The sequence below is a fragment of the Acartia tonsa genome, chromosome 7 (genome assembly GCF_053477335.1).
Source record: "Acartia tonsa isolate MP-2025a chromosome 7, ASM5347733v1, whole genome shotgun sequence".
Lineage (NCBI taxonomy): Eukaryota > Metazoa > Arthropoda > Copepoda > Calanoida > Acartiidae > Acartia > Acartia tonsa.
In genome coordinates this window covers 49,485,441-49,512,258 of record NC_137266.1, presented here as the reverse complement: position 1 = coordinate 49,512,258, position 26,818 = coordinate 49,485,441, and the positions used below count along the sequence as shown (strand labels likewise).

At 34.5% G+C, this 26,818-nt stretch overlaps 2 protein-coding genes across 2 annotated transcripts; one reads left to right on the top strand and one right to left on the bottom strand.

The window, feature by feature from the left end:
• Nucleotides 1–20: 20 nt before the first annotated feature.
• On the bottom strand, nt 21–26,485 carry LOC145324601 (uncharacterized). The gene is made up of 24 exons (XM_080167184.1): nt 26,475–26,485; nt 26,217–26,320; nt 25,613–25,826; nt 25,211–25,329; nt 13,867–13,970; nt 11,848–11,959; nt 11,473–11,503; nt 10,378–10,510; nt 9,412–9,554; nt 8,851–8,929; nt 7,621–7,761; nt 7,206–7,254; nt 6,736–6,840; nt 6,079–6,162; nt 5,527–5,576; nt 4,829–4,908; nt 4,473–4,529; nt 3,867–3,953; nt 2,748–2,865; nt 2,331–2,400; nt 1,844–1,914; nt 1,415–1,514; nt 477–549; nt 21–111 (listed from the first exon to the last, which is right to left on the bottom strand). The coding sequence occupies exons 1-24, from the start codon at nt 26,483–26,485 to the stop codon at nt 21–23; spliced, it is 2,226 nt and encodes a 741-aa protein (XP_080023310.1).
• Nucleotides 14,835–21,756, top strand: LOC145324042 (uncharacterized). The gene is made up of 3 exons (XM_080166670.1): nt 14,835–15,114; nt 15,415–18,494; nt 21,751–21,756. Exons 2-3 carry the CDS (start codon nt 15,693–15,695, stop codon nt 21,754–21,756), a joined length of 2,808 nt encoding a protein of 935 aa, XP_080022796.1. The 5' UTR covers nt 14,835–15,114; nt 15,415–15,692.
• Nucleotides 26,486–26,818: the final 333 nt, after the last annotated feature.

Here is a 26,818-nt window from a genome sequence, read left to right as displayed (position 1 = left end):
TAATCTGTCTGTCAGTCTGTCTAACTATCTAAGTTTACCTGTACATATTGCTGTGAACACTGACTTTTAAGTCCTGCAGGCACGGAACATAATCCACGACAATTCTTAGATCTATAAAATACAATACAGTAAATCAAAATGAAGGTAAGGTGCATATTTCCGAATTATTGAATTGCTATAAATCTTAAATCAAGCTACTTAATTGAAATCAAATATAAATTCCTTAGTTGCTAATAAATATAAAATATATATAAATCGCACAAAGGTTTCTAAGACATATGTCTATCATCAACTATGGGGTTTTCTTGGCTATTTGGATGAAATAAGAAAACAATTTGGTAAAGATTCAAATTTTACGTCTTTCCATCTGTTCATCCTGTATATTCCGTGTTAGAAATTAAACTTTCTCGACTGCTAATGCAGATAAATACCTAATGTACTTAGTTTTCTCGGCGGTATTACAAAAACCAACTTACATGCAAATTTCAGAGCGGACAAACTGTTGGAACTCTGGTTCATCTGGCATGTTTACTATGTACATCCAATCACCTAAAACACATTTTAATCGTATTATTATTAAAGTTGTAGAATAGGTTAACCTATGTTTTTAAAAGCGAAGCTTTTCTATAATTAGGCTAGGTCCGTCCGTCCGTCACAAACGGATAGCTTTTTTCATTAATTTAGGCATGTTAGAATTGTCCTTGATTTCAAAGTTTGCAAGGTGATTCCTTTAGTAGTTAGGTACGATTTAGAAAGCGTAGCAACTCTATAATAATAACAAGAGTGTCCGTACGTCCATTTTAAACATGTTGATTATTTTACTTTTTTAACAACAAATTTTTATGTTATTTAATCATCCGATTGATTTTTAGTATGTTGATTCCTGGGACAACAAAGTATAATGTTATAAGCAAAGCAACTCTATAATCAAGTCCTAAAAATGTAAGTATGTTCATAAAAATTATCCTGTATCAAGCAGTTTTTCATCAAATTTACTTACAATTTTGCTCAGATTCTTATACATTTATACTCTGATTATTCAGTTCTGACACTATATAAGTGTTAATGTCCGTTTGTCCCACCGTTTCAGTGCTTCGCCTTTATGGATGTTGTCATCCTTGTTTATCCATAATTTGGGCTTGGGTATAGGTTTACTATAAGATATTAAATAATTCCAACAGTAAAAGCTTTAGCTAATACCAATTAAGATTTGTTATTTCAACTAGCTATATAATGTGTCTGTCTGTCTGTCAGTCTATCTATCTATCTATCTATCTATATATCTATAAATGTTACCATTAGCATTGACAGCAGCTCTAGGAATAATATATTGAGATACTGTTGGACAAAGCTGGTCGGTGTCAGAACTCTGACTGTCTGTCTGTCCATCTATCTATCTGTCTATCTATGTTACCATTAGCATTAACAGCAGCTCTGGGCATTATATATTGAGATACTGTTGGACAAAGCTGGTCGGGGTCAGAACTCTGACGTCTTCCACGTTTCAATTCCTCCTGGAATAAATAAAAATTTATAGGTAAGTAAAAAAATAGAAAAACAGCATAGACAAGTTACATTTAGTAATTATTAAGTAAGAATTATAAAAATTTCCTGATAGTGATTGTTAAAGAACGGTTATTTCGTAGTAGATGTGGTTATAAAAGACACTACTATGAGGTACTACTGTATCAGAAACTTACTAAATTGAATATGATTTAATCAAAGCTTTTAATTTGTTATATGTAGTGACTGCTTATTGGTTAGCCTATTTTACAGTTCAATTGGATACTTTTTGTATGTAATTGTTTAATTTCATCAAAATTCAAACGAGAATTGATGATACCTGCTCAATGTATTTCTGTTTATCTTTTTCAATCTTGGCTTGTGATAAGTCGTCTATCAAAATTGGATGTCCTAAATAGTTATAACAAATATATAATCAATATTTGATTCTTAATTTCTGTTATACAGTTTATACAGTCCATTGTCTTATTTTGTTTTATTTCTTTTACCGATTACTTTTGGGATAACCATGTTTCTTAGTGTAATTGTTTCTTAAAAATTCTTAAAATTACAGATCATCCAGCAGATTTTTGTAAAGCTCCTTTTGGGGTTAGTTTCCCTCAAAGCGACTAGTCGATTACAGAAACTCCCTCCTATATCTTATTTTAAAATATTTCGAAAAAAAGGGGTTAGATTAAAATGGGTAAAAAGTAGCTCAACCCTTATTTTCTCCATCAATTAAAACTATAAATGTTGGAGGTTTATGTGCTTGCTAGGCACTTTGAGGGAGAGCACCTATGTAATTAAAACTGAACTAATGAAATTACCGTCTAGAACTCCACGTTTCTCTCTCTTGTTGATAAATTCAGGCTGGGACAGTAACTTCTCACGTAGTTCCTAAACAGAATATATCCAATATGTTAAAATTTCTTGGCTTTTATCTAAGATAGATGGCTGTATTGATTTGTACGTGTTTACTACTTATTAGCAACGTAAATTTGTCGATCATACTACAAAAAGCATATACAAAAATATAAATTTCTTTGCTTCTTTCTTTATACTTTTTTATGAACAGGAACATATGCATTATAATTTACTTCATCCGTTTCCCATTCTTAAATTTGGGATTGAAGGATATATTAATATTTCTGTAGTCTGTGTGTGAGAATTTATCTTGGGAGGGTGGTGGTACTCTCCCCCCAAACTAGTTATAAACCGTCCAAGGACATAAAAATATTTTTTACCTTAATTTCCTGTTCTAACTTCTGAATTTCTTGAATTGACAGGAGAGCTTCATGATGGTCATCATTAGAATTTTTATCTCTTCTCCTTCTCTCTAATTCATCTGTGTTCAATGCACGTCTACAATTTGAAATAGTTTAGTTTTATATTTCTAACAAAGTAGTTGGATCATGCAGAGGCGTACAAGCTTTTTTTTGGGAGGTGGGTAAAAATTTTTAAGGGGAGGTAATTCGTTTTTAGGGTAAAATGGCGCAAATTTTTTTTATCTCCCCTTAAATTTTTACCCCGGGGGTAAAATTTGCTTGGGGGGGGGGGTAATTACCCCCCCTGAAATCTGTTGGCAGGGGTAAATTTTGTTACCCCTTCCCAAAATTTACCCCCGGGGTAAAATATTTGGGGGTAAATTTTAAATGGGGGGGGGGGTGATCACCCCTTTACCCCCCCCCTTGGACGTCTATGGTTGGATGTTAAACTTTTAGAAAAGCTTTATATGTTTACTGGCAGGTTTCATAGTATCTCTCTCAGGAAAGAATGTACTTGGGGCCAAAAAAATGAAAATATAATCAAAATCACAAATAAAAAAAAATTATATCATTTACAAATCTATGTATCCAAACAGGGAGGAAGGAGAAATTGGACTGTTAATTACACTTATACCCAAAGTTTCATAGTCGCGTTTTCGGGTATAGTCCTTTCCACGACATATCTCCATAAGGAGCGATTCTTCGTATTTTTCACAGTAGCTTTTCTCCTATTTCTAGCCCCTGCGGGGGGCTCTAACCCTGCGGGGCCATTTACCTAACCCTGTGGGGCAATCACCTAACACAATATAACCTAACCTAACCTAAAATAACCTATAAAAAGCCATTTTAAAATTACGAAGAATCGCTCCTTATGGAGATATGTCGTGGAAAGGACTATACCCGCGTTTTCTTATTCGTTGGTTTAAAATTTTTTGTACTTTGAATCAAACTTTGATTATTTTTTCATTAATTAGCAGTGTCCATAAGTTTTTACCAATAATTCTTATCATTGGTTATTTACAATGTATATAAATTTATCGTCCATTGTATTATCCCCTAAGATCCCTGATTCAAATGAATATAAATATTAATACTTACCCAACCCATTCATCTTCAAACTGTGTTTTATCCCTGAGATAGTCGAAAGCTGTTTCACTAATGGTTTTACCTCCTCTCTTCTCACGACTAAATAAAGTAATTACATCAGGGATGGAAGGGACAGAAATTATACTAGTACCCAAAGTTTTATCCCTGAGATAATCAAAAGCTGTTTCACTAATTGTTTTACCTCCTCTCTTCTCATCACTAAATAAAGTAATTATATCAGGGAGGGAAGGGACAGAAGTTGTATTAGTACCCAAAGTTTTATCCCTGAGATAATCAAAAGCTGTTTCAATGATTGTTTTACCTCCTCTCTTCTTACGACTAAAAGGTAATACAGGAATAAAATAAGTTATATTGGTACCCAAAGTTTTATAAATACGTTCTCTTTTCCGTTGTTTTAAAACTTTGGGTATTTTTTTGTAAATCTTATTAGGTTGGTTCAAATTGGCCATGTTGAAACTTATTAACATATGGCTTAATTTTGCAATAGAGATATTATGTGTTATTCTTATAAATGTTTTTTTCCTTCAATTTTTGCTAGGAATTAAAACCATTTCTTCCAAATAATTCTTTTCCAAAACTTAAGAAATTTTTTTTTACCTGTATTCCTCATTTGCCTGCTGGAAAGTGCTTGCAATCTGGGGACCTTGCACTTTCCTACAAATATGAAAATAATTGATTACATGATTTAAAAGTTATGTATACTAAACCATATAGATAGTCATATTTATTAGATTTGTAAGTAAATACGCATAACATTTCATTCTTTAAAGAGCTTCGAATGTTCTCAACCCACCCTAAAAATAGCCTAAAACCCGCAACTAACATATTCACAAATTAAAGTCAACCCAATTAATAGAGACAGAGTAATTTAATTCTATTATATATTAAAATCGCGAAACCTCGAACATATTTTCAGTAAGAGGTTCCGTGATGTTTTCAATTATCTAGATTACCTTATAATTGGAGCTTCGGGTTTAAGTTCCAGTTGTAGGTTTGTTTTGGGAGATATGGCGATATTCACTGTATTGGTGGCCTGATTATAATATAACAATCAATTGAAATAGCAAAGCTACTCTATAACTTGGATATCAAACACTAATGCATACATCCTAATATCATTCTCAACACCGCCCTTAGGCGTTTTTCAGTCCTTGGATACTTGTATTATATTGTGTTAATCCTATAGTATTCATTGTTTATATAAAAAATAGTTTATTAATAAACTCATAATGCAATGTAATTACCATTTATGAATGTTGAATATTAAATGTATATGTTGTTTTGTCCCAATAAAATATTTGAATTTGAATTTGATTCTGTAATAATGGGGTTTTGCAAGAGTTTTTGTGCTCATTAAAATCAAAATTTTTATTATATTCTTATTTTTAACCCCAACTTTTTATTTTAGTTTCAAGAAAAAAAAAGTTAAATTAAAATTAGGAGGGGTGGTTTTTTTGGAGGGGTAGTAGTACTCTCCCCTGAGAGTCTAAAAACTTTTGATATCTTTGTGAAGCTACACTATACAGAAGAACCGTATCGGTTCAGCGGCTAGCAAGAAGCTTTAATACAGACAGAGACACAGAGATCCTGTTAACTTTATATAAGGATTTTACATAAATTTTATGTAAGAAAAAGGTTGATAATAATTTACCTTTGGAATATAGACAGAGTTGTTAAATGAGGGAATCAAAACATCATAGCCTAAAAAAATTACATTAATCATTATTAATTATAGTAAGTTAATATTTCTGACTAGGGTTCCTAAATCCATTGGTTAGCCTTCAGATGCCAAGGAGACGGGCTAACAAAAATGGTTTTAATATTATGGTTGTACATTTTTATATTCGTAGAAAACTGGCTATAATACAATATGATACTTGATTTTTCAGTATGGCATAGAACCAGTTTCAACCTAGCGGACACTAATTGTCGGTTTCGAAGCCATACTGGAAAATCTATTCTTATTTTTAATTTACGAAGAAAAAAATATGTCTAGCCCTTGTGGGGAGCTCTAACTTGTAAGTTCCAATCCCTACCTGGCTCTTTACCTTTAAATCCATCCAACCTAACCTACAATATGCTTCAAATTTTATTTTTATCATAAAGTTTGTTTATGGATTATATATAGTATTATACAAAAGCACAGTCAAACCTCAAACTATACTTTAGAAACAGACACTCAAATACTTGAAGATAAGTTTACCTAATTGTTCTTCTGACAAGTAGTTTCCTTGTTCATCTACTAAATCAACTTGTTGTTGCTCAATGGTATCCAAAGTAACCAAGTCTGAAAGAGAAAGATAATTTTTATAAGAATCTAAAGGGATAAGACAATGGCCGATTAATGTACATCCCAAATGATGATACACAAAATTACACCTTCTGTAGCGTAAAATTAGTGGTTGAAACATTTGAACACACAACTTAATAAACCAACTAATCAAAATTCACCAAAGTGTCCAAAGTTGTTAAGCCAATGAATAAGAAAATGTTATCATAAACTTTTGGGGACCCTAGTAATAAACAGTCCATTGTCCCCTCTCTCTCTCTGTAAATTTTATCAAGAACGATCACGAAGCATTATGAAAGAAGATTAATTATCATGAAAACTTATTCAATTTTGAAATAAAAAAAACCAAGTAATATATGTAGTCTGCAAATTATCTGAAAAAAGAGAAAAATGGCCAAGATACGAAAAATATCGTTAGATTTAGAACGTTAGCGGCCTAGGAAAATGTGACACACACACACTTTATGGAGACCTAAGGAACATATGACGAGAAAGCATTAAAGGAAGCTAGATCTACCTGTAAAGACACACTGATAGACATCCTGTTACTGTTATATAAAATTTGTTTACCTGGATTGAAAGGTTGGTTGGTAGATTTTTTATTCAAACTGTCTGGAGATTCCTCCAACATTTGTACAGGGGGTAGTGAGGGGCCAGCGCCTTGTAGAGGTACAGCTGAAATATTTAATAATTAGTTTTAGGCATCTTTTTATATTTAGGGTCTATTTTTAAAGGTCATAGATAAAATACAAGCTCTAGAATTAACCTCTTTGTTTTAAGGGATAAGAATATGATAATGGACGATAACTTGATGTCCAAGCCAAATTATGATAACAAAATTACCTCTTCTACAGATTAAAATTATTAGGTGAAAAAATTGAGACACAACTTTTTTTTATCTAACCAACCAAGACTTTAAAAAAGTACCACAAAGTCATGAACTCAAAGGATAAGAGAATGTGTTCATAAAATGGGTACTAGTACAATTTACAATCCAATGTCCCCTCCCTCCCAGATAAAATTTAAAAAATTATATATACCTTGTGGTAATAATTCCAGATTTTCCTCAAACTGAGTCTTGGCATGCATCTAGAAATATATATAATTCTAGGTGGTTTCCCTATAAAGTGCACAGACAAGCACAAAAAAATCAAACCTCTTATTGTCAATCTATCTAAACAATTAAATAATCATACATAAACTAACTTTACTTAAGAAGGGGTGTTCTGTGCTTGCTTTGCATTTCTAAGGAAAGCACCACCTAATTTTAGAATTCTACATACATTCGTGGGCGTACTTTTGTAGAGTAAAATCAATTCACATGATAGCTTAGAAGGGCGGGGTTAGGGCTATTTAAAGGATCCCTTCCCCTATTTCAAGATTTTTACAAGCCAATACCTTTACAAATTTTATCTTATTGTTAAAAATTTTAACAATAATCCCAAGTTGACTGACCTTGTTTTCATGAAGATGGAAAACATGTTCCTGTTCTGGTACTTGTCCAGCCTCCAAGTTGCCGCCAGGTACAAATTCTGGAACATTTTCCTGGATAAGATTATCCTCTAGGCTCTGGCTTTGCAGATAGTTCTCAACTAATCAAAATCAAACTTAAATCTATATCATAAATATTGTGTCTAAAAGGTGGACCTGAAAGTTTGGGGTTCAGAGAAATAAGAACAATAAACTTTTACACAGTAATAACTACAGTATGACCCACGAAAAAGTATCTTTTAGGGTTTACAGCCCTTATTTATAAATGTATCATCAAAAATAGCATATATCCGTGTTCTCTGTACATTTACACACAAGCATATATAAAAATTTTAATTTTACCTCCATTAACACCGGAGATTTTTAGAGATAAAGTTTTGAAAAAGTGACTGAGCAAAAAGTAACTTTTAACATGAAATGACTTTTTCAGCTAAATTAAGATAGAAATCCTATTATTTTTGTTACTAGCAGAAACTTTATACAAAAATGAAATAAAAAATTTAGATTTTAAGTTAAAAGCAGTTTTTTTCACATATTTTTGAGTCTTTTTAGTTTAATGATATTTTGAAAAATTTACTTATCAGACAAAATTGTTTTAGTAAAAAAAAACAAATAAATCTTTATGAATATAGCAGGAAAATTGTTTTTGTTTTATTATCCTAACTTAAATAACAAAAAAGTTATGAAGAAAATAAAATTACAATATAATGATTTTTTAGTCTAAAAAGCTTAATTAACCCCCCATTAAGTAATTGAGATGTCAGAAAAGGGGGCGGAGCAACTGTCATAATTAGTCCTTTTCATAAATAAGGGTAAGTAAATAGCCTAAAATTTGCAAATAATCAATTCATTCAGTAGTATTTTTTGCCATTAAAAATTGATATTTTTTGGTGGAATGAAAAAGAAATAATTAGTTAACTTGTTTTTCTTTGTATGTCATTCTTCAGTTATCAGAAAGACATAATATAACCATCCAAAAATTATGAAAAATCACTTTTTCAAAACTTTAGCTCTAAAAATCTCCGGTGTTAATGGAGGTAAAAATTATTTTTTTATATATGCTTATGTGGAAATGTACAGAGAACACGGATATATTCTATTTTTGATGATACATTGAGAAATAAGGGCTGTAAACCCTAAAAGATACTTTTTCGTGGGTCATACTGTATATTAAATGTTAAATTTGATTCCTAAAAGTTGGTTAAGTTGATCATCATTGATGGGGAAAGACACATCTTCCACATTCTGAGCTCCTGACTTCTTCTTTAATTCACTAGAAAAAAATATTAATTTTTAAGGGATACCTTGTCAAAAACATGGTAAGGGCAAAGCTACTGCCCAAGACACTTTAACGTCAAGTCCAAAGACCAAGGATAAATAAGGGAAGCAATGGCTCTTTTTCCGTCTTAACACCCGGGGTATATGTTAGGGTAAACCCAACAGACAACCAACCCTTTCATTGCACAACAATTGATACTTTATGCCCCGAAAATCAAATTGTAAAAAGTAGTTTGGCTTAAAAATACAAAAGAAAAGACAAATGTTTAGACCCTAATATTAGAGAAGAATGAAGCAGCTTATAGTGCCTATAAAAATGACGTCATACAATACAAATGACCAATGATAGGACAGTATATATTGTAATTGAACAATAGTAAAATGTAAACTGGCCTATAATTGGTCATTTGTATTGTATGTCATCATTGTTTATTAGGCACTATAAGCTGCTTCCTTTGCTGTTAAAAATATTTTTACTTTAGTTCTTGCATAACTGCCAGAATCTTGTTAATCTTATCAGCATTCTCCTCCTCTGTCAACTCAATATTCTCATCCATAATATGTTCAGTGTCAGCAACTGATGATCCGTTCTTCGCGTAGTCGTCGGCTCTTTTGAATACCTTTAACAGAAAAACAAATTAAAGAATATGCGGTAAGTGTGACGTCATAAAAATAAGTTTATTATCCAACTCTATTTAAGGGTTTTCTTTCCCACTTCTCTTTCATCCTTCCTCTTTAGACATATTTTTATGACTTCACACATGACACTTTCCGCATATCCAAAATTGGAATTATCTACTACACACATATAAGATATATTGAATTATATATTGTCCTAGCTAGCTGTTATTTATGAAACAAGGATGACAACATTCATAAAAGCGAATCTCTAAAATCAAACAGTAAGACAAACGAACATTAGTTCATTTGGAGCACATTGCTTAAATCTATAATACAAAGTAGAACGATGTCTGTCTGTTTGTTTGTCTGTCTGTCTGTTTGTAGCGAAGGATCTCGCTAACCACTGAACCGATCGGGTTCTCCTTAACAGGGTAGATTCTAATATGTCCCTGGAAGGTTTATAACTATAACCCTCCCTAGAGAAATTAATTTTTTTTTAAATTTCTCAATTTTAGAAAGAGAGTTCAACGAAAAACAAACATCAAACGTAATTTTTTTTTACTTTTTCTTTTAAAATCTAAAATAAGAAATTGAATTACTAAATTCGACTCTCTCCTCCTCAAGTGCCCCTAGAGGCCTCTAGGGGCGTAGCCGCTAGTACATAATAAAGTTTAAGGAAATACAATATTTTCAGAATTTATAAATATCTATAAGACAATACCAACATGTTTAAATCCGGTATCCATTATATATGGTAGGACAGACCCTAATTATTGAACTTTAATTTAAAAGTTATCTAAAATTATATAAATATCAAATCACCTTGCTGTCATCGCTAGCGCTTGTCTCATTGTCATCCACAAGAACTTTGTCACCTCCAGTGTTTGCTTTCATGTCAGCCACATTTTTAGGAAGAAAATGTTCGAATGTTGGGAAATTTATATCTCTCTCGTCTGGTTTTATAAAGCATTATAATTACTTTGATCGATACTCGTTGAAAACAGCAAAAAATAAGAAAATAGATTTGCAGTTTCTTTTAAATAAACTGAAAATAAGTGGAGAGGGTTGTTTTTTACTTTAGGTTAGGTTAGGTTACATTGGGTACAGGGTAGCCCCGCAGGTTTAAGACACGTCAAACATAGGCCCTACGTCGATTAAGGCTTCCCGAAAGGGTTAGACATATGAAACAAATTACCCTTCCCCTCATTTTTTCCCCCAAAAAAGGGGTTTGTGCTCCCAAGGCACCTTTCAATGTAGAAAGATTAAGTACAAATTCAAAATTCAATATCGTTGGCGCATCAAAAATTATTAGAAGTATCTTTAAACTTTAAAAAACAGCCTTAAAATTTGGTACAATGCTAAAACAGTTTATATTCTACACTTTTTTAATATGAGAATATTTCATAATAAACAACCCTCTGATTTATAGTTAATCATCTATTAAAACCAGATTCAAAAAAGTTTACTTAACCATATAAATTTCTTTTCGAGAATTTTGTTTCATGGAGTAGAATAATGTAGAATTTATCGTATAGTCAAGGTTTCATTATCATATACTCTAATAAAGCGAAACTAGTAGCGGTCTTCAAAAACAATCCTTCGCATAATCCTTTTAAACCATCCCCTCCCCCTTTCTGGATGAACAAACTGACCAATATATGGCAAGGGAAATAGCAACCTAATTTTTACCCTGTCCCAATATCCACGTATATTCTTCATCCATTATTTTAACACACTAACCATAAGTTTCATATTATTGTATATTATTTCAGTCATACGATAAATATATATTGAATATGTGAGACATAAAGATATAAACATAGTTTTAAGCCCTTATTAAGTAATCTTTTAAATTCAAATCGTTCCAATATTTTTGTAATTTAATATCAATTAACAAATCAAAGTAATTAATTTCCTTTAGAGCCATTTCCAAAGAAAGAAACGTATCCTAAAAAAAAAGATATTTTTACAAAAAATAAATAATTATAAAATTTATGAATATTTATGGACTCTTCAAATGAATAGACAGTTGTTAATTAATTGAGGAAATATAAAAACAACAGTAGCTAATTAACACATCGTATTACAGACAACTTTCCGCGGATATTAAAATGAATGATTATAAGATTAAAACCAGTTGTGTTAGCACCGAGGTGCCTTTTAATAATTTCCATTACTATAAGCGTATGTCTTTAATACAATGCTATACATGCTTTTTCAGTATAGCTGAGAACCGGTTCTAATCCAGCGGATATTAATCGGTTTCAAAGCCATACTGGAAAATTAACTTACCAAGGGAAGATCTTGTAAGCACATCGACAGCATTCTGCAGGGATTTAAACATGGAGGAATCCTCTCTGATCAACTGACTAACAGAGTTAGGGTCCAATTCTCGTTTGAAGGGCTGAAATGAAAATCAGTTGAGACACAATTAAATTAGAAAAAGTGATATAAAGGGATAAGACAATGTCCGATAAATTGATGTAAGCCAACGAATAATAAAACGTATTCTAATGATATTACCACGGATTTATTTTGATAACATTAAAGTACAAAAAAACACAAAAATCTAAATTTTCCTCAATTAAAGAAAAAAGATATCAAGCTTTATAAATGATAAATAATAAGACCATTAGATCATAAATAATTGTTGATTTCAAACATTTAAACTTCAATTTTAAAATATAATTATACATTGTCTGCGAAAATGACTTCCTTGGGAATTATTAGAAAAAATTCACGGCCAAAAATACAGAATGCTTTTTTTTAGGACAGTTAGATAATTTAGATCATAATTATTAGTAGTGAAGCTTCTCTATGACAAGGCATATCCCCATGGAACTTAAATAATAATTACTCAGCTACTATATAAGATAGAAGTCTAAATTTTGCTTGTTTATATTTTCTAAATAAAAGAATATATCAAAGCATTAAAATAGGGAGGGAGGAGGAATGGACTGTAAATGATACTGGTGCCCAAAATTTTATGATCACGTTCTCTCATTAGATTTGCTGTCTATAAGAACCATGCCGGTTCAGAGGAAAGAGAGACACACAAACATCCTGGTATTTTTATTAAAAGATAGCGTTAGAGCAAGTTATGAGCATATGAATTAAATTATTGATCTTGTTGCGCTAATTTTTAATTGTATTATCCTTGTTCCTTTCACAAAAAGATATTATTTAACATTAAATTATCCGTTGTTAAAATTTTATAATAAACATTTTAAGCATTTAATTTACTTCTATTTTACAAGAATAAAAAGCTATTTAAAGTCAGTTATACATGAGAGTTATATATGAGAGTAAATTATTTAATTGTACATAATTGAAATTAAATGGCTTTTAAGAAGCAATTATGATTTGATGATATTATGTAGTTATTTTTACTTTAACAAGGATGACAACATCCATAAAAGCGAAGCACTGACACGGTAGGACAAACGGACATTAACACTTGTATAGTATCTGAACTGAAAAATCGGAACATAAATGAATAAATGTCGAATCAAAATTGTAGGTAAATTTGTTGAAAAACTGCTTAAAAACAGGATAATGTTTATGGACATACTTACATTTTTGGACTTGATTATAGAGTTGCTTCGCTTATAATATTGTTCTTTGTTGTCCCAGGAATCAATATACCAAAAATCAGATCAAACGGATAATTAAAACACTTGAAAATTTGTTGTTAAAAAAGTAGAAAAATCAACATGTTTAAAATGGACGTACGGACATTCTGGTAATGATTATAGAGTTGCTACGCTTTCTAAATCGAACCCAACTACTACAGCAATCATCATGCAAAGTTTAAAATCGATAGAACAATTCTTACATGCCTAAATTAACGAATAAAAGCTATCTATCTCGGACGGACGGACGGACCGACCCTAATTATGGAAAAGCTTTTAATTCATCTTTCGTGATTTAAATCCCCTCCCCCAAAAAATATTATTTCTCATAAAAAGAGTGTTAAAAGGTATTCAAGTGCCGAGACGATCACAGAAACCTCCCTTTCCTCAATCCCACTTTTTTTTTTAAAAATAGATTAAAATAAGGTAAAGATAGTTTTTCGTGTTTATGTTTGTTTTTAAAAACGAAGCTTTTCTATAATTAAGGTCGGTCCGTCCATACGTACGTAACGAATAGCTTTTTTCGTTAATCTAAATAGGTTAGAATTGTCCTATCGATTTTAAACTTTGTATGGTGATTCCTTTAGTAGTTAGGTACGATTTAGAAAGCGTAGCAACTCTATAATCATTACCAGAATGTCCGTACGTCCATTTAAACATGTCCTAAAAATAATTTTACCTTAGCATCTGTAGTAATACCAAAGGTTCTCTGGACAAAGACTGTTGAAGACGGGGTAGTCACCCTGTAGCTGTTCTCATATGGTGTCTGTGTGCTAACAAATTCTGAAATATTTTGGATTATTAATCACCCTGTAGAATAATATACATCAAAATCTATTGAAGATGGGGTAGTCACCCTGTAGCTGTTCTCATATGGTGTCTGTGTGCTTACAAATTCTGAAATATTTAGGATTGTTAATCACCCTGTAAAATAATAAACAATGAAAACTATAAAAGATGGAGTAGTTACCCTGTAGCTGTTCTCATAAGGCGTCTGTGTGTTTACAAATTCAAAAATATTTAGTATTGTTGATCACCCTGTAGAATAACATACAGTAAAATCTATTGAAGATGGGGCAGTCACCCTGTAGGTGTTACCATATGGTGTCTGTGTGCTTACAAATTCTGAAATATTTAGATTGTTAATCACCCTGTAGAATAATATAAAACAAAAACTATTTAAGATGGGGTAGTCACCCTGTAGGTGTTACCATATGGTGTCTGTTTACTTACAAATTCAAAAATATTTAGTATTGGTAATCACCCTGTAGAATAATATACAGTAAAAAATGTTAAAGATGGAGTAGTAACCCTGTAGCTGTTCTCATATGGTGTCTGTGTATAAAGCCTACGAATTTTGAAATATTTGGAATTGGAATACCCTGTAGATTCAAATATAGCAAAAACTGTTCTCGTATTGAGTTCTGCTAAAAGAGTCGATGAGCTACACTGGTAACCCCCAATCTTCCCAAATCAGTTTTTAAATGAATTGAAAACAGAGGGGTTTGGGGTCCGATGCTTAACCCCTCTAGTCCCTAACGATGCGGAACATTTACTTGAAAGTGTCAATTTTCCAAAAGCACAAATTATAAAAATAAGTGGTTGCATAAACCCTACAAAACTAACTAGAAAGTCTTTCAAAAAAATTGTCTTAACCTCTTTTCGAGGAAGCTTTGTGTTTATCAAGTTCGAAATTAAATTCCTTATCATTAAACCAAAATCAAAGCGCAAATGTCGTCTTTTAGGGCTTTCCTTTCATAATGTGGCGCGGCATAGAGTGTTTGTTTATTTTGAAGCGCACGTTCTTTACTTTTGAATGAGATATGAGAGTGTGAAGATTGCGGAGAACAAAATTGGGCCTATCATTGGTCTCATTGAGTGTGAACTACCCTAGTATATCAGGGATTTGAAACCATAAGAGCTTCAGGTAGAATTTGTTAATTTGATTAAGAAGTATGGTGTATAGGACGATTATATGTAGTTTTAAAAAAGGCTTTAGCCAGCTAAGCATGAAACTTAATTATGATTAATATATGTTTTAGTAATTTTTATGTGCCTTATTGTTGCATTTAACAATGATTTATTAAACCAAATAATTTTCCTTTAAAGCCAAAGTTTCCAAAGATTCTTTAACCATAAGAAAAGAAAAAGATTTTTTTTAGTGCTCAAAGTTTTAAGATAACGAATAATATTTTATTCTGTTTATTAATTGATCTTGTAATTTCAGGTCTTTTGAAATAATTTCATCAATAAATCTATATTCAAACCTGCTGTTGAATCTTGATGGTTCCTGGTATTGGGGGTTTTGTATGTTCGCCAACTGATCTCGTGAACTTCCCGCTAATTCGGAAGTCCAAGCTCAACCAAAGTGTCATGGTTGAGACAATTTCAAAATATCTGATGAATAGGCGTTAGCATTCATCAAGAGATCAATAGCATCTAGTGAATTATTGATGCAATAAACTGTGACAATTTTTCTGTGAAATAAGTACCTAGTGAATCAATATGCCACTAACCAAAAAGCAGAAAATTGAGCGAGCTATCGCTATTGGCAGTGAAAGGCTAGAAGTTTTTGATGAACAGTTAAAATTGTTTTATGACAATCTAAAAGCCTGCCAAAGTTTTAGTTCATGTGAAAATGTGAATGTAAAATCAATTCGTGACATTTTTAGTGAGGTCAAGGACCAATCTGACCTAATAAAAAGTCTAAAACCTGCCGTGGAGACTAGTGAGCTGCGCGAGTTCAAGCGTGATTTGGATGAAGCTAGTGAGCAGAAAACTGTTGCAGATAAAGTTTATGCGTCGTTGGAGCAGTGTACAAAAATTCTGTACTGGCTTGACAATGATTCAGATGACGCGAGGTCAAGCACTGTCGCCAGGAACCTTGACGTCATTGAGAAGGTGAAGATGGACATGGGAGTGCTTAAAATTTCCGTGGAGTTGCGCCAAGAAGTACGTGATATGTACCGAAGGCTTAGAGAGATGGAACGTCGTTCATCTAATCTGGATGAGAGTGGGACACCTGCCATGCTCTCCAGAAGTATGTCTGCTGTGGATATTCGGAGTTCCAACCCGCAGTATGGGCGCTGGGACAACAGTTTGTTGCCGTCGTTCGACGGTACTGACACGGATTACCCAAATTTTAAACAGGTCTTTAAGGATCTATGCTCTGGTTATGGATTTGCTGACCAGAGGTTAAGTCTGATGTTGTGTATGGAGAAGGTGATAACCAACCCGGAACTACGCAAGCAAGTGTCAGCGATTAGAGATCACAATGAACAATGGGCGTTTCTTGACCAGATGTTTTTATCAAACACTCGCCGGTTCATGAGGATTTTAACTAAGTTGAACAAGATGAAACCTGTGGATAAACCTGTGGACGTGGTTAGCGCAATTGCTACCTTCAAGAGCATGATGCAGGAGGTAGAAGCCATCGTTGGTTCTGCAGCTAAGGATTACAACCACCTAACTCTCATTCATATTTTTAAAGACAAGTGCCCTGAAAATTTGAGGGACAAAATTATGATGGAGCTTGGTAGCATGAACCAACCAAACATCCCGAAGATTGTTGAACTGCTGGAGAGGACCAGAGGTGCCATGTTGGCCGGTGATATGTCCTATGATAGTGGCGCCGGCAAGAGAAATCGTGATAGAGCTGCCGCCGCGCAAGTATCTGGCCGCAGCGACGATAAGAATGGAAAGGCTGGAAAGGGCAAGGCGTCCAAGTGGAACAGTGCATGTCCTGTGGAGAGCTGCAAGGAGAAACACCCGATTTTCCGTTGCCTCACGTTTAAGAAGATGGATGTGGTTGACCGGAAGAAAGTTGTCCAGCAGAAGAAGTTATGTGAACTCTGCTTGTGTGACGGCCATACTGCTGACAAGTGTAATAAGTCTGATAAGCTTGGTGTTTGTGGTACCAATAATTGCGACAGATACCATTCCAGGTTACTCCATGAGGCTAGTGCTGGTGTGAATACAGTTTACAAGTCAAGTTCTGCACCCAGCCCCTGTACCTTCTTACTGCAGTTAGTTCCTGTTGTAGCACCTGGCGGCGGCACCTGCCACGCCACGGTAATGTTTGACTCCGGGGCAAATTTGCCACTTGTGTCTGAGAAGTTATCCAACAAGTTGAAGCTGAAATCTACTGGCAGATATACAACGATTTCTGTAGCTGATGGCAGTGAGTCTTCCTGCCGCAATGTTGTGTTTTATTTGAAGGATAGGGACGGCAATCTGAGGGAGTTTGAGGCAGCTGTCATGCCTACCCTCGGCGGGGCCAACGAGATGCGCTCGGTCCACCCCGAAACTGCCGCCGAGATATTTAAAATGCCGCCAGAAAGGTTTACATATATTAGTGGAGGCTTAGATATCATCATTGGAAATACACATCCTGACGTGTTTCCTTCAACCTACCAGAAAGTGGGCCAGTCTATGTTGTGGCGAACCATTTTTGGTAGTGGTTTTATCTGTACGAGTGCTGATGGTGGAGCTGGAGATCAAAAGTCGGCTTATAAGGCTGTCAGTGTCAGTGGAGGCACTTTGCCAGACTTTCTGACGTCTGAATCGTTTGGCATACAGCCGCAGGCACTTTGTCCAGGATGTACTGCTTGTCAAGAGTGCAAGGCTATGGCCGACGGCACTACCTGGGACCAGCGTGAGAGGCAGAGGATAATTGAGGCAGGTTTAACACTAGACTTGCAGTCCAACAAGTGGACAGGTCAATATGCTTATATTGAAGATCCTCACACTTTACCCTACAATGAGAGTTTAGCCCGCAAAATTGCTGAAAAGGATCGTGCCAGGATGGTCAAGGAAGGTACCTATGGAATGTATGTGGAGGTATTCAACGACGCCATAAGAAGAGGCGTTTTCCAAAAAGCCACGCCTGAAGAGTTGCAGTATGAAGGACCTAAGTCTTGTTCATCAATAGTGGTTGCTTTCAAGGAGGATTCAAGTTCCACACCCATGCGATTGTGTGCAAATAGTTCTCTGACGTTCAAGGGTACCAGTTTTAATAACATAATGCTGGGAGGCCCGCCGCCAATGCAGAAGATTTTTTATCATTTGATGCTTTTCCGCGGTTACAAGGTTGGTATAACCGCGGATATCTCCAAGTTTTATAACTCCATCCTGGCCACAGAGTTCGACAGCCAGATGAAGAGAGTTTTATTTTCCCCGACGCCAGATGGTCCACTTGAAATTTACCTGACCAAAGTTGTGAATTTCGGCGAGTTAGCTGCGGGAAATTTGGCAGTTACAGCCCTGAAGTTGACGTCCCGCCTGTTCGGCGGAAAGAGTGAAGCAGAGGTCAAGGAGATGTATGGAGAGGGACAAATAAACGGTAGTGAAATTGTTGCCAAACCTGAATTATGGAAGGAGCCACAAATACCTACCTACCCTGATGAGGAGTTCAAGTTACCTCAGATTCCAGTTGCAGTCAAGCTTGAGAAGCACAGCTTCATAGACGACGTTATTTCGGGAGCAGGATCGAAGCCAGAAGCCAAGGAGATGATGAAAGAGGCCGACAGGATTATCGGCAAAGGTAGTTTTTCCTTCAAACAAGTCATTTATTCTGGAGATGATTGCCAGCATACCAAGGTTCTCGGGCTGATATGGAAGCCAGCCACCGATGTGTTGTCCATTGCCACAAGAGTCAACCAAGATGGTAAAGTCAAGGGAAGGAAGGTGAAAGAGGATGCTGATTTGTACAACCTCCAGGACGCCTTGGACGAGAATCTGACGAAGAAGATGGTCCACAGGTTCGCCGCCCAAACCTTCGACCCGATTGGGCTTTGCAGCCCTATTCTGTTGAGAATTAAACTTGTCCTGCGGAAAACTTGTTTGCTGAATTTGGGCTGGCAAGATTTCATTCCAAAAAGTCTACGGGATGAACTTGTTCAGTCGCTGGAGGACAGAGCTGAGGTCGCTAAATTGGAGTTTGACCGTTGTGTGGTCCCGGATGAACCAACTGGCCTTCCATCCTTGATGATGTTTTCGGATGGGTCATCAGAGGCTTATGCATCTAATGCATATTTGAGGTGGCCAACTAGACAAGGTTTTGAAACGTTTCTGCTAGCCACCAAGTCAAGAGTTGCGCCGGTCAAGTGTGAGTCAATTCCACGCCTTGAGTTGATGGGGTGCCAGATGTCCACAAGGTTGGCAAAGTCCGTCAGAGATGCCCTGCCTTTTGATGTTATCAGAGTGATGTATTTTACTGATTCATCGTGTGTTTTATCACAAATAGTTTCCAACAGTGCTATGTTGAACACATTTAATTCTCATCGTATTGGAGAAATTCAATCTGCGACCAACAAGGATGACTGGAGGTGGGTCCCGGGGACGCAAAACGTTGCAGATTTGGGCACCAGAAGCACCTGCAAAGTATCAGATTTGGGACCAGGTTCCAGGTACAGATTGGGCCCAGAATGGTTGCGCCAGGATGAAAGTGCGTGGCCGGTGAAAACTGCCGAAGAAGTCAAGCAGGTTTTACCCCCTGAGGAGTTGAATACCAAAATGGTTAAGTTATGTTCAATGAAAGTTGCCGGAGAAGCCGCTGAAGATGTCTTTAGGTTTAAGCACAGGAGGTCATTTGGACAGGCCAAACGTATTATGGCAGCTGTCCTGCAAGTTGCGAACACCTGGTTGAAGAAGCTAAAGAGCAGACAAGAAGGTAAGGCTACAGCCGCGGGTAGTCATGTAGCAGCCGCAGATGCTGTGTACAAGCCGTCTTTGTACAATTTTATGGCGGCGGCGGAACTTTTCATTGTGTCCCGAAGCCAAGAGGATGAGTGGATAAATGATGCTAAAGGCAATTATGCGTCATTAAATCCATTAGTGCATGAAGTATCATTGACCTGGCCTGTCGTTGGTCCCGGTGGAAATTATGTGACCAGGGAGATGAGGATTCTTAAAATGGTTGGTCGAGGACAGCCAGTCATTGACGCCATTACTGGCGGCCGTAAAATGATATTTGAAGACATGCCAGGTTTAATAATTTTGGAGCCTGGTAATTGGTTAGCTGCTATTTTTATGAGAGAAGCGCATGTTGAGCTTCACTCTGGTGTCCGTGGAACTTTAGCTGAGAGCCGCCGTTGGTGCTGGATTGTGAAGGCAAGGAGGTTGGCCATCATGGAAGTGAAGAAATGTTGGCCCTGCAGTGTTGAGAGGGCTAAGGAATGTCGTGCTACCATGAAGGAGGTGTTACCTGACAAGTTGGTCCCGAGCAGGCCTTTTGAAGCTGTGCAAGTCGACCTGATGGGTCCGCTGGTTACGAGGAGAGCTGCCGCCAAAACGAGGAGTCAGACAGCAACGAAGAAGGTGTGGGTGTTCGTGGTGGTCTGCAGATTCTCAGGGGCGTTGTGGTTAGATGCCTTGGAAAAGTATGATACCAGCAGTATCCTGTTGTCCCTGCGCAAGTTGGAAGCTGTTCATTGTCTGCCGAAGATCATAGTAAGCGACATGGGCACACAATTATCCGGTGCTCGCAAGGTTTTAGAGCAGAAGTTGGGCAGCCAGGTAGAGTTTTCTTGGTCTCAGATCCCGGCCCGAGCCCACCATTATATTGGGCAGGCTGAGAAAATGGTGGGACTAACCAAGAGATTGCTGTCCAAGAAGTTGGTGAATAGTTCTGTTAATTTCAACGAGCTCCTGGTGCTGTTGGCGGAGGTCAGTAAAATTATGAATAGCAGACCACTGACGATTGAAGCTGCGAACGACGTGGAGAATTGGCGGCTAATTACCCCTGGCCAGCTGCTGGGAAATGTTGACCGCCAGCCGTTGTGCAATGTGGCGATGAAACCGGAGGACCAAATTTCCTCCAGGTTGAAGTTGTTGGAAGATTTATCTGCCCAGTTTTGGACTGCCTACCGCCAGGAGATCCTACCGAAGATATTACGGATGTCCAAGTGGAAGGATGAGATGGCAGAGCCACTAGCTGATGGAGATGTAGTTCTGGTTACGAGTACCAATCCGCTGATGAGATGTTTGAGGATGGGCCGAGTGACGAGAATTGAGGATGGAAGAAAGACGGCAAGAGTCTTGTTCAGACTGACGGATAAATCTCCCCTAGAAGAACATGCTGTATCAGTCAGGCAGTTGTTAAAAATTATGATTAATAATTGATTCTTATTTTATGGAAATTGAGATTTTTTTTAGTAAAAAGCCACATTTTTCATATGCCTATTTTTATGCCTAAAATAAGAATCAAATGAAATGCGATTAAATATTCTTCTATTTCATATGCTCAAATTTAATTTTATTGAGTTTAATTTCTTTTCAAAAGTACAATTCATTTTAAAACTTACCTGAAAAGTTTAACAAAAAGGAATAAATGTGTCGAGGTTGCGTGATTCGATATTTATTCTATGAAAAAATCAAGTATTTTTTTAGCAGATTTTTTTTAAAATTATATATGAATTTCAATCAAGTAAAACATTTTTATTCAGATCAAGGAATGATTGAAAATTCATATTTAAAGTTTTTTTTTACAAAGAAAAATTGGTATTTTTTTCATAATTTCAATGAAAATTCTAACGAAGATATTAATATTTTGCTATTCTTTAAGTATTAAAAAGTTTTATTGTTGATTAAGATATTACAGTTCTTATTCATTAGGTTTGAAAAACTTTCTGCCCAAGGATTTTGAAAAATTTTTTCTTACTACTCTTTTTGATGCTTAACAAATTTAGTTTTAAGTACCTATAAATCTTAATTTTCTTGTCTAAGATTTATTTCGTTTTATTTTTACATTATTTGTTTACATTTACATTTCAACCTGATTTCGTAGGTACTTATTGATTTATTAATAATGATTTATTGCCTATTGATTATGAAATGATTATTAATTAGTATAGTTGTTATATTTACAACATCATGATTAATAGGATTATCTATTTTAGGATTGTGTATGTGATCTTGTGATTGTCATGTGCATGGAATGTTGTATGGTACAAACCAATCCCCATCCTTCTATCCTAAAATGTGAGGTATTATGAGTCCTAGTGAGGAGTATAATATTGTGTATGCATTTCACGGGGTTTCATTTAGTTAGGAGCAAAATTGTCACGTTTTCGGGATGTGGCCATTCTCATGTGATTATGGTGAGTTGAGTTTAGTGAGAAATGTTGCTAGTGCTCAGCGCGAAAAAAACCTTGAATCTCGTTAAGGAAGTTAATTTGACTTTCAAACGGGGGGTGTGTCTTAACCTCTTTTCGAGGAAGCTTTGTGTTTATCAAGTTCGAAATTAAATTCCTTATCATTAAACCAAAATCAAAGCGCAAATGTCGTCTTTTAGGGCTTTCCTTTCATAATGTGGCGCGGCATAGAGTGTTTGTTTATTTTGAAGCGCACGTTCTTTACTTTTGAATGAGATATGAGAGTGTGAAGATTGCGGAGAACAAAATTGGGCCTATCATTGGTCTCATTGAGTGTGAACTACCCTAGTATATCAGGGATTTGAAACCATAAGAGCTTCAGGTAGAATTTGTTAATTTGATTAAGAAGTATGGTGTATAGGACGATTATATGTAGTTTTAAAAAAGGCTTTAGCCAGCTAAGCATGAAACTTAATTATGATTAATATATGTTTTAGTAATTTTTATGTGCCTTATTGTTGCATTTAACAATGATTTATTAAACCAAATAATTTTCCTTTAAAGCCAAAGTTTCCAAAGATTCTTTAACCATAAGAAAAGAAAAAGATTTTTTTTAGTGCTCAAAGTTTTAAGATAACGAATAATATTTTATTCTGTTTATTAATTGATCTTGTAATTTCAGGTCTTTTGAAATAATTTCATCAATAAATCTATATTCAAACCTGCTGTTGAATCTTGATGGTTCCTGGTATTGGGGGTTTTGTATGTTCGCCAACTGATCTCGTGAACTTCCCGCTAATTCGGAAGTCCAAGCTCAACCAAAGTGTCATGGTTGAGACAAAAATATTTTCATCTATCCATGCTAAAATTTCACAAATTTGAAAAAGCGAGGGGTCTGCCATTGTCATATCCTTACAACTTTGATAAATAGATAAGAACGTACTTTTTAATATCCAAGTATCATGTGGTAAAGTGAAAGGAGTGAAAATTATTTGTTGACAATAGAAAATAATCAGGGATCTAAAGGGATAAGACAAGAGCAAATTAATTAATGTACATCCCCAATGTTAATACACAAAATTACTCCATATGTAGATTACAATTATTGGTTGAAACATTTGACCACTCAACTTAAAAGATGAACCAATCAAAATTCAGTAAAAGTTCTCAAAGTTGTTAAGAAACGAATAAGAAAATGTTATTATAGAACTTTGGGGAATTGTGTAATAAACAGCCCTCCTTCCCTGATTTGTTGACAATATAACATAATACATAATAATATTTAACAGTGGTAACAAATCAAAAATAAAATTTCTCCTCTAATAAAGTGTTCCTATAAAACAGTCAATATTATATTATAAGCTTTATATAGTGTCAATAAAAAAAATGACGTCATATATTACAAATAACCAATGACAGGCCAATATGTTACAAAACCTGAATTGCGTTTTAAAATAAAAAAAACCTACGTATTTAAAGAAGGTTTAAAGCTTCTATGTAATTTTAAAGCATTGTTAATATTAAGTTTTCCTGAAATAAGATATTGACTGCAAAGTGAAAACATTCAGTTTTATTCCCATGTAACTTCTTGAATTATGTCAACAGGGTGTCAAAATTGTACCATAAGGGCAGGGCTCGGCAGCCACACGTCAACCGCCTGTAAGTCTTTAAGGGAAATCAACTTTTAACAATTTTAAAATCAGCTGGATGTCTAAACCTGACCCAAATATGGCAATCCCTTTTTTCAAACTTTTTGAAAGTATCCAAATGGTTTTAAATTTGGGGCTTAGTCGCGTCTGCAGAGTACTGATTTAAAATACTCTTTATTATTTCAATTTGCTAGAACAACTTTATCATTTTAGGTTTTGGAAGTACGTGTTTAAAACCTTAAAAATCATAATTTATCTTATATATTGTCTTAAATTGAATAAAAATGTAAATAACACATTTTAATGCAGCTTCTTTAAAAATTTCAGCCTGCAGTTTTTTTTTCTCTCTGCGCAAGTTTCCGTCTCTAAGCTATTTCTTTTCTCCATATAAAAGAATTAAATAGCTTTTTGAAATGTTATGTTATATCAAAATCAAATGCATATTTAATTTTCATACAAATATAAATTCACACATAAATAATTTAGAAACATTTGTTATAAATGCATACAATTTCTCATGTATTTATGCAATTTTCACATATATGGTTTAATAATAAATCTAAATAAATTTAAATCTTAATAAAAATCAATTAATTTTATATTTCTAATCAAAAATAACGAAGCTACTCTTTAACTACACTTTGTCTGTCCGTTTGTCCGTCTTTTTGAGGATACATTTGAATTTCTCTATTGCTATTTTGCCATTAAGAACAATTTGAAATCTTCTATTTATGTTGTTGATATACGTCGCCGTTAGTGGATGTTATCATCCTTGTTTAATTTATATGTTTAGCTTTTAATTAATTGTAATGAAATATTAATTTTCTTGTGTAATTAATTTCATGATTAACATTATACAATTAATTATGAAACAATTATGAAAAGTTGATTATATATACCAATCACTTTCAAAGATCATAATAAAGAAATCCTCAATATCAAATGAATAATTAATTACATGAACATATACATATATCCTTTTGGAAAATACAATCTCATACATATATATATAGTATATTTGCATGTACAGTCTAATTCAATTAATTTCAAAAGCTAATAATCCAGTACATAATACACACTATTTCAAATATTAAAATCAATATGTAAACAAATTAATAAAAAGCCAAATAATAATAAAGTCTCTTGGACAATTGAAATTTCCTCTGCTGGCTTAGGAAAATCCCAACTCTAGACTAAACCGATAAAATTTTATAGGATTTGGTTCTCTGTAAGAAAGATAGACTTGATCAAGAGTAGCTAGCTGCGCTATTAAAATTCTTACCCGCATTTTCTATTCTCTGTTTTCGTTGATTTTCCAGATTTGTGTTGATTCTGTTTTGTTGGGCTGGCTTCACTTTGATGTCACGGGCAAACTTCTCCACCTCCTTCTTTCCAACTTCCCTGGATAGATAGATACACTTATAGCGCAGGTAGGGAGGGGACAATGGGCTGTTCATTACACTAGTCCCTAAAGTTTTCAAATAATGTTTTCTTATTCGTTGGCTCAACAACTTTGGGGAATTTTATTGAATTTATTTGGTTGATTTATTTAAATAAGTGCCCAAATGTTTCAACCAATATTTGTAATCTACAGAAGAAGTAATTTTGTGAATTCCTATTGGGGATGTTCATCAATTTATCGGCCATTTTCCTATCCCTTTAGGTCCCTGGATTAAAATAATACCTAGAAATCTCCGCCTCCAAAGAAATATCTTCATCACTAGTAATATCAGGAGCGAAGCTTAGTGAGGGTGTGTTCAGCGGTTGTTTGGTTGTGGCAGATGTAGTTGTTGTTGTTGTACTCTCTTCAGTTGTTGTCTGTGTAGTTGTAGTAGTAGTGGTGGTTGTTGTTGTGGTGCTTGTAGATGTGGTTGATGGTGTGTTAGCTTCGATAACATCTATTTGAAAAATGTGGATAAAATTTTAAACTATTGCTTTCCGCAAAGTTCTTAGCGATCGTAGAACCTCCCCCACCCTCCCATTATTTTTTAAATTGAAAATAAGAGTTTATGAACCCTTTCCCTATAATGCCTAACTACTACGGGGCTACCTAATTAAATCTAACCCAACCTACCCAACAAGTTAACAATTAACAAAAGACAGCGGCGAAGGGTGACCCACCCTTCCCCACACATTCTACATTTATTTTACGATACCATGTTGGATTGGTAGTAGTTGTTTTCTAAGAGCCATCGTAATATCTTTTTGGTCAGTAAACTCAGGAAAATAGCCTTAGTCCTGCTTAGATACATTACTATATTTCTTAAAAGTATAAAAAATTATCAAACCTTCGTTTTCTTGGATTCTAAGACGTTCCAACTTTGGTGGGGAGGTTACTGTAAGACCTCTGTTTATTGGTCGGAGGGTTTTCAGCTCGTCCTCCAGAGCTTTCCTGTATTTGATAAAGCATTTAAATTTAATTTGATTAATAGCGAAGTTTTAAAATTCAATGTATGTATATGAAATATCCAGGGTTCGGCAGCCGCGCGTTTATCTTCATATTATAACTTTAAAATTTAGCTGGATGTATACATCTGTTCCTGAACAGATTATCCATCTTTATAAAAAAAAAAATATTTTGTCACATTAGCGGGTTAAAATTTGAGACTTATGAGCGGCTGAGCCCTGATAATATCCTTTTAAACATTATAGCTTTCCGTATTGATTATAGCAGTATCTTAAAATTGTTCATCAACTTGCGAAAAAATACAATTTGTCCAAATGAGAATACAATAGGAAATATTGACAAAGTATTACATGAGGCTAACTTGTATAAGTTTTTTTTGAATTAGCTTCGCTACTAAAAATTATAAATGCTTTCCTATTGCTAAAGAATTGTTTCTTTTCTTCATCTGATTCAAATATATGGCCTGAAATCAATCAATTTATT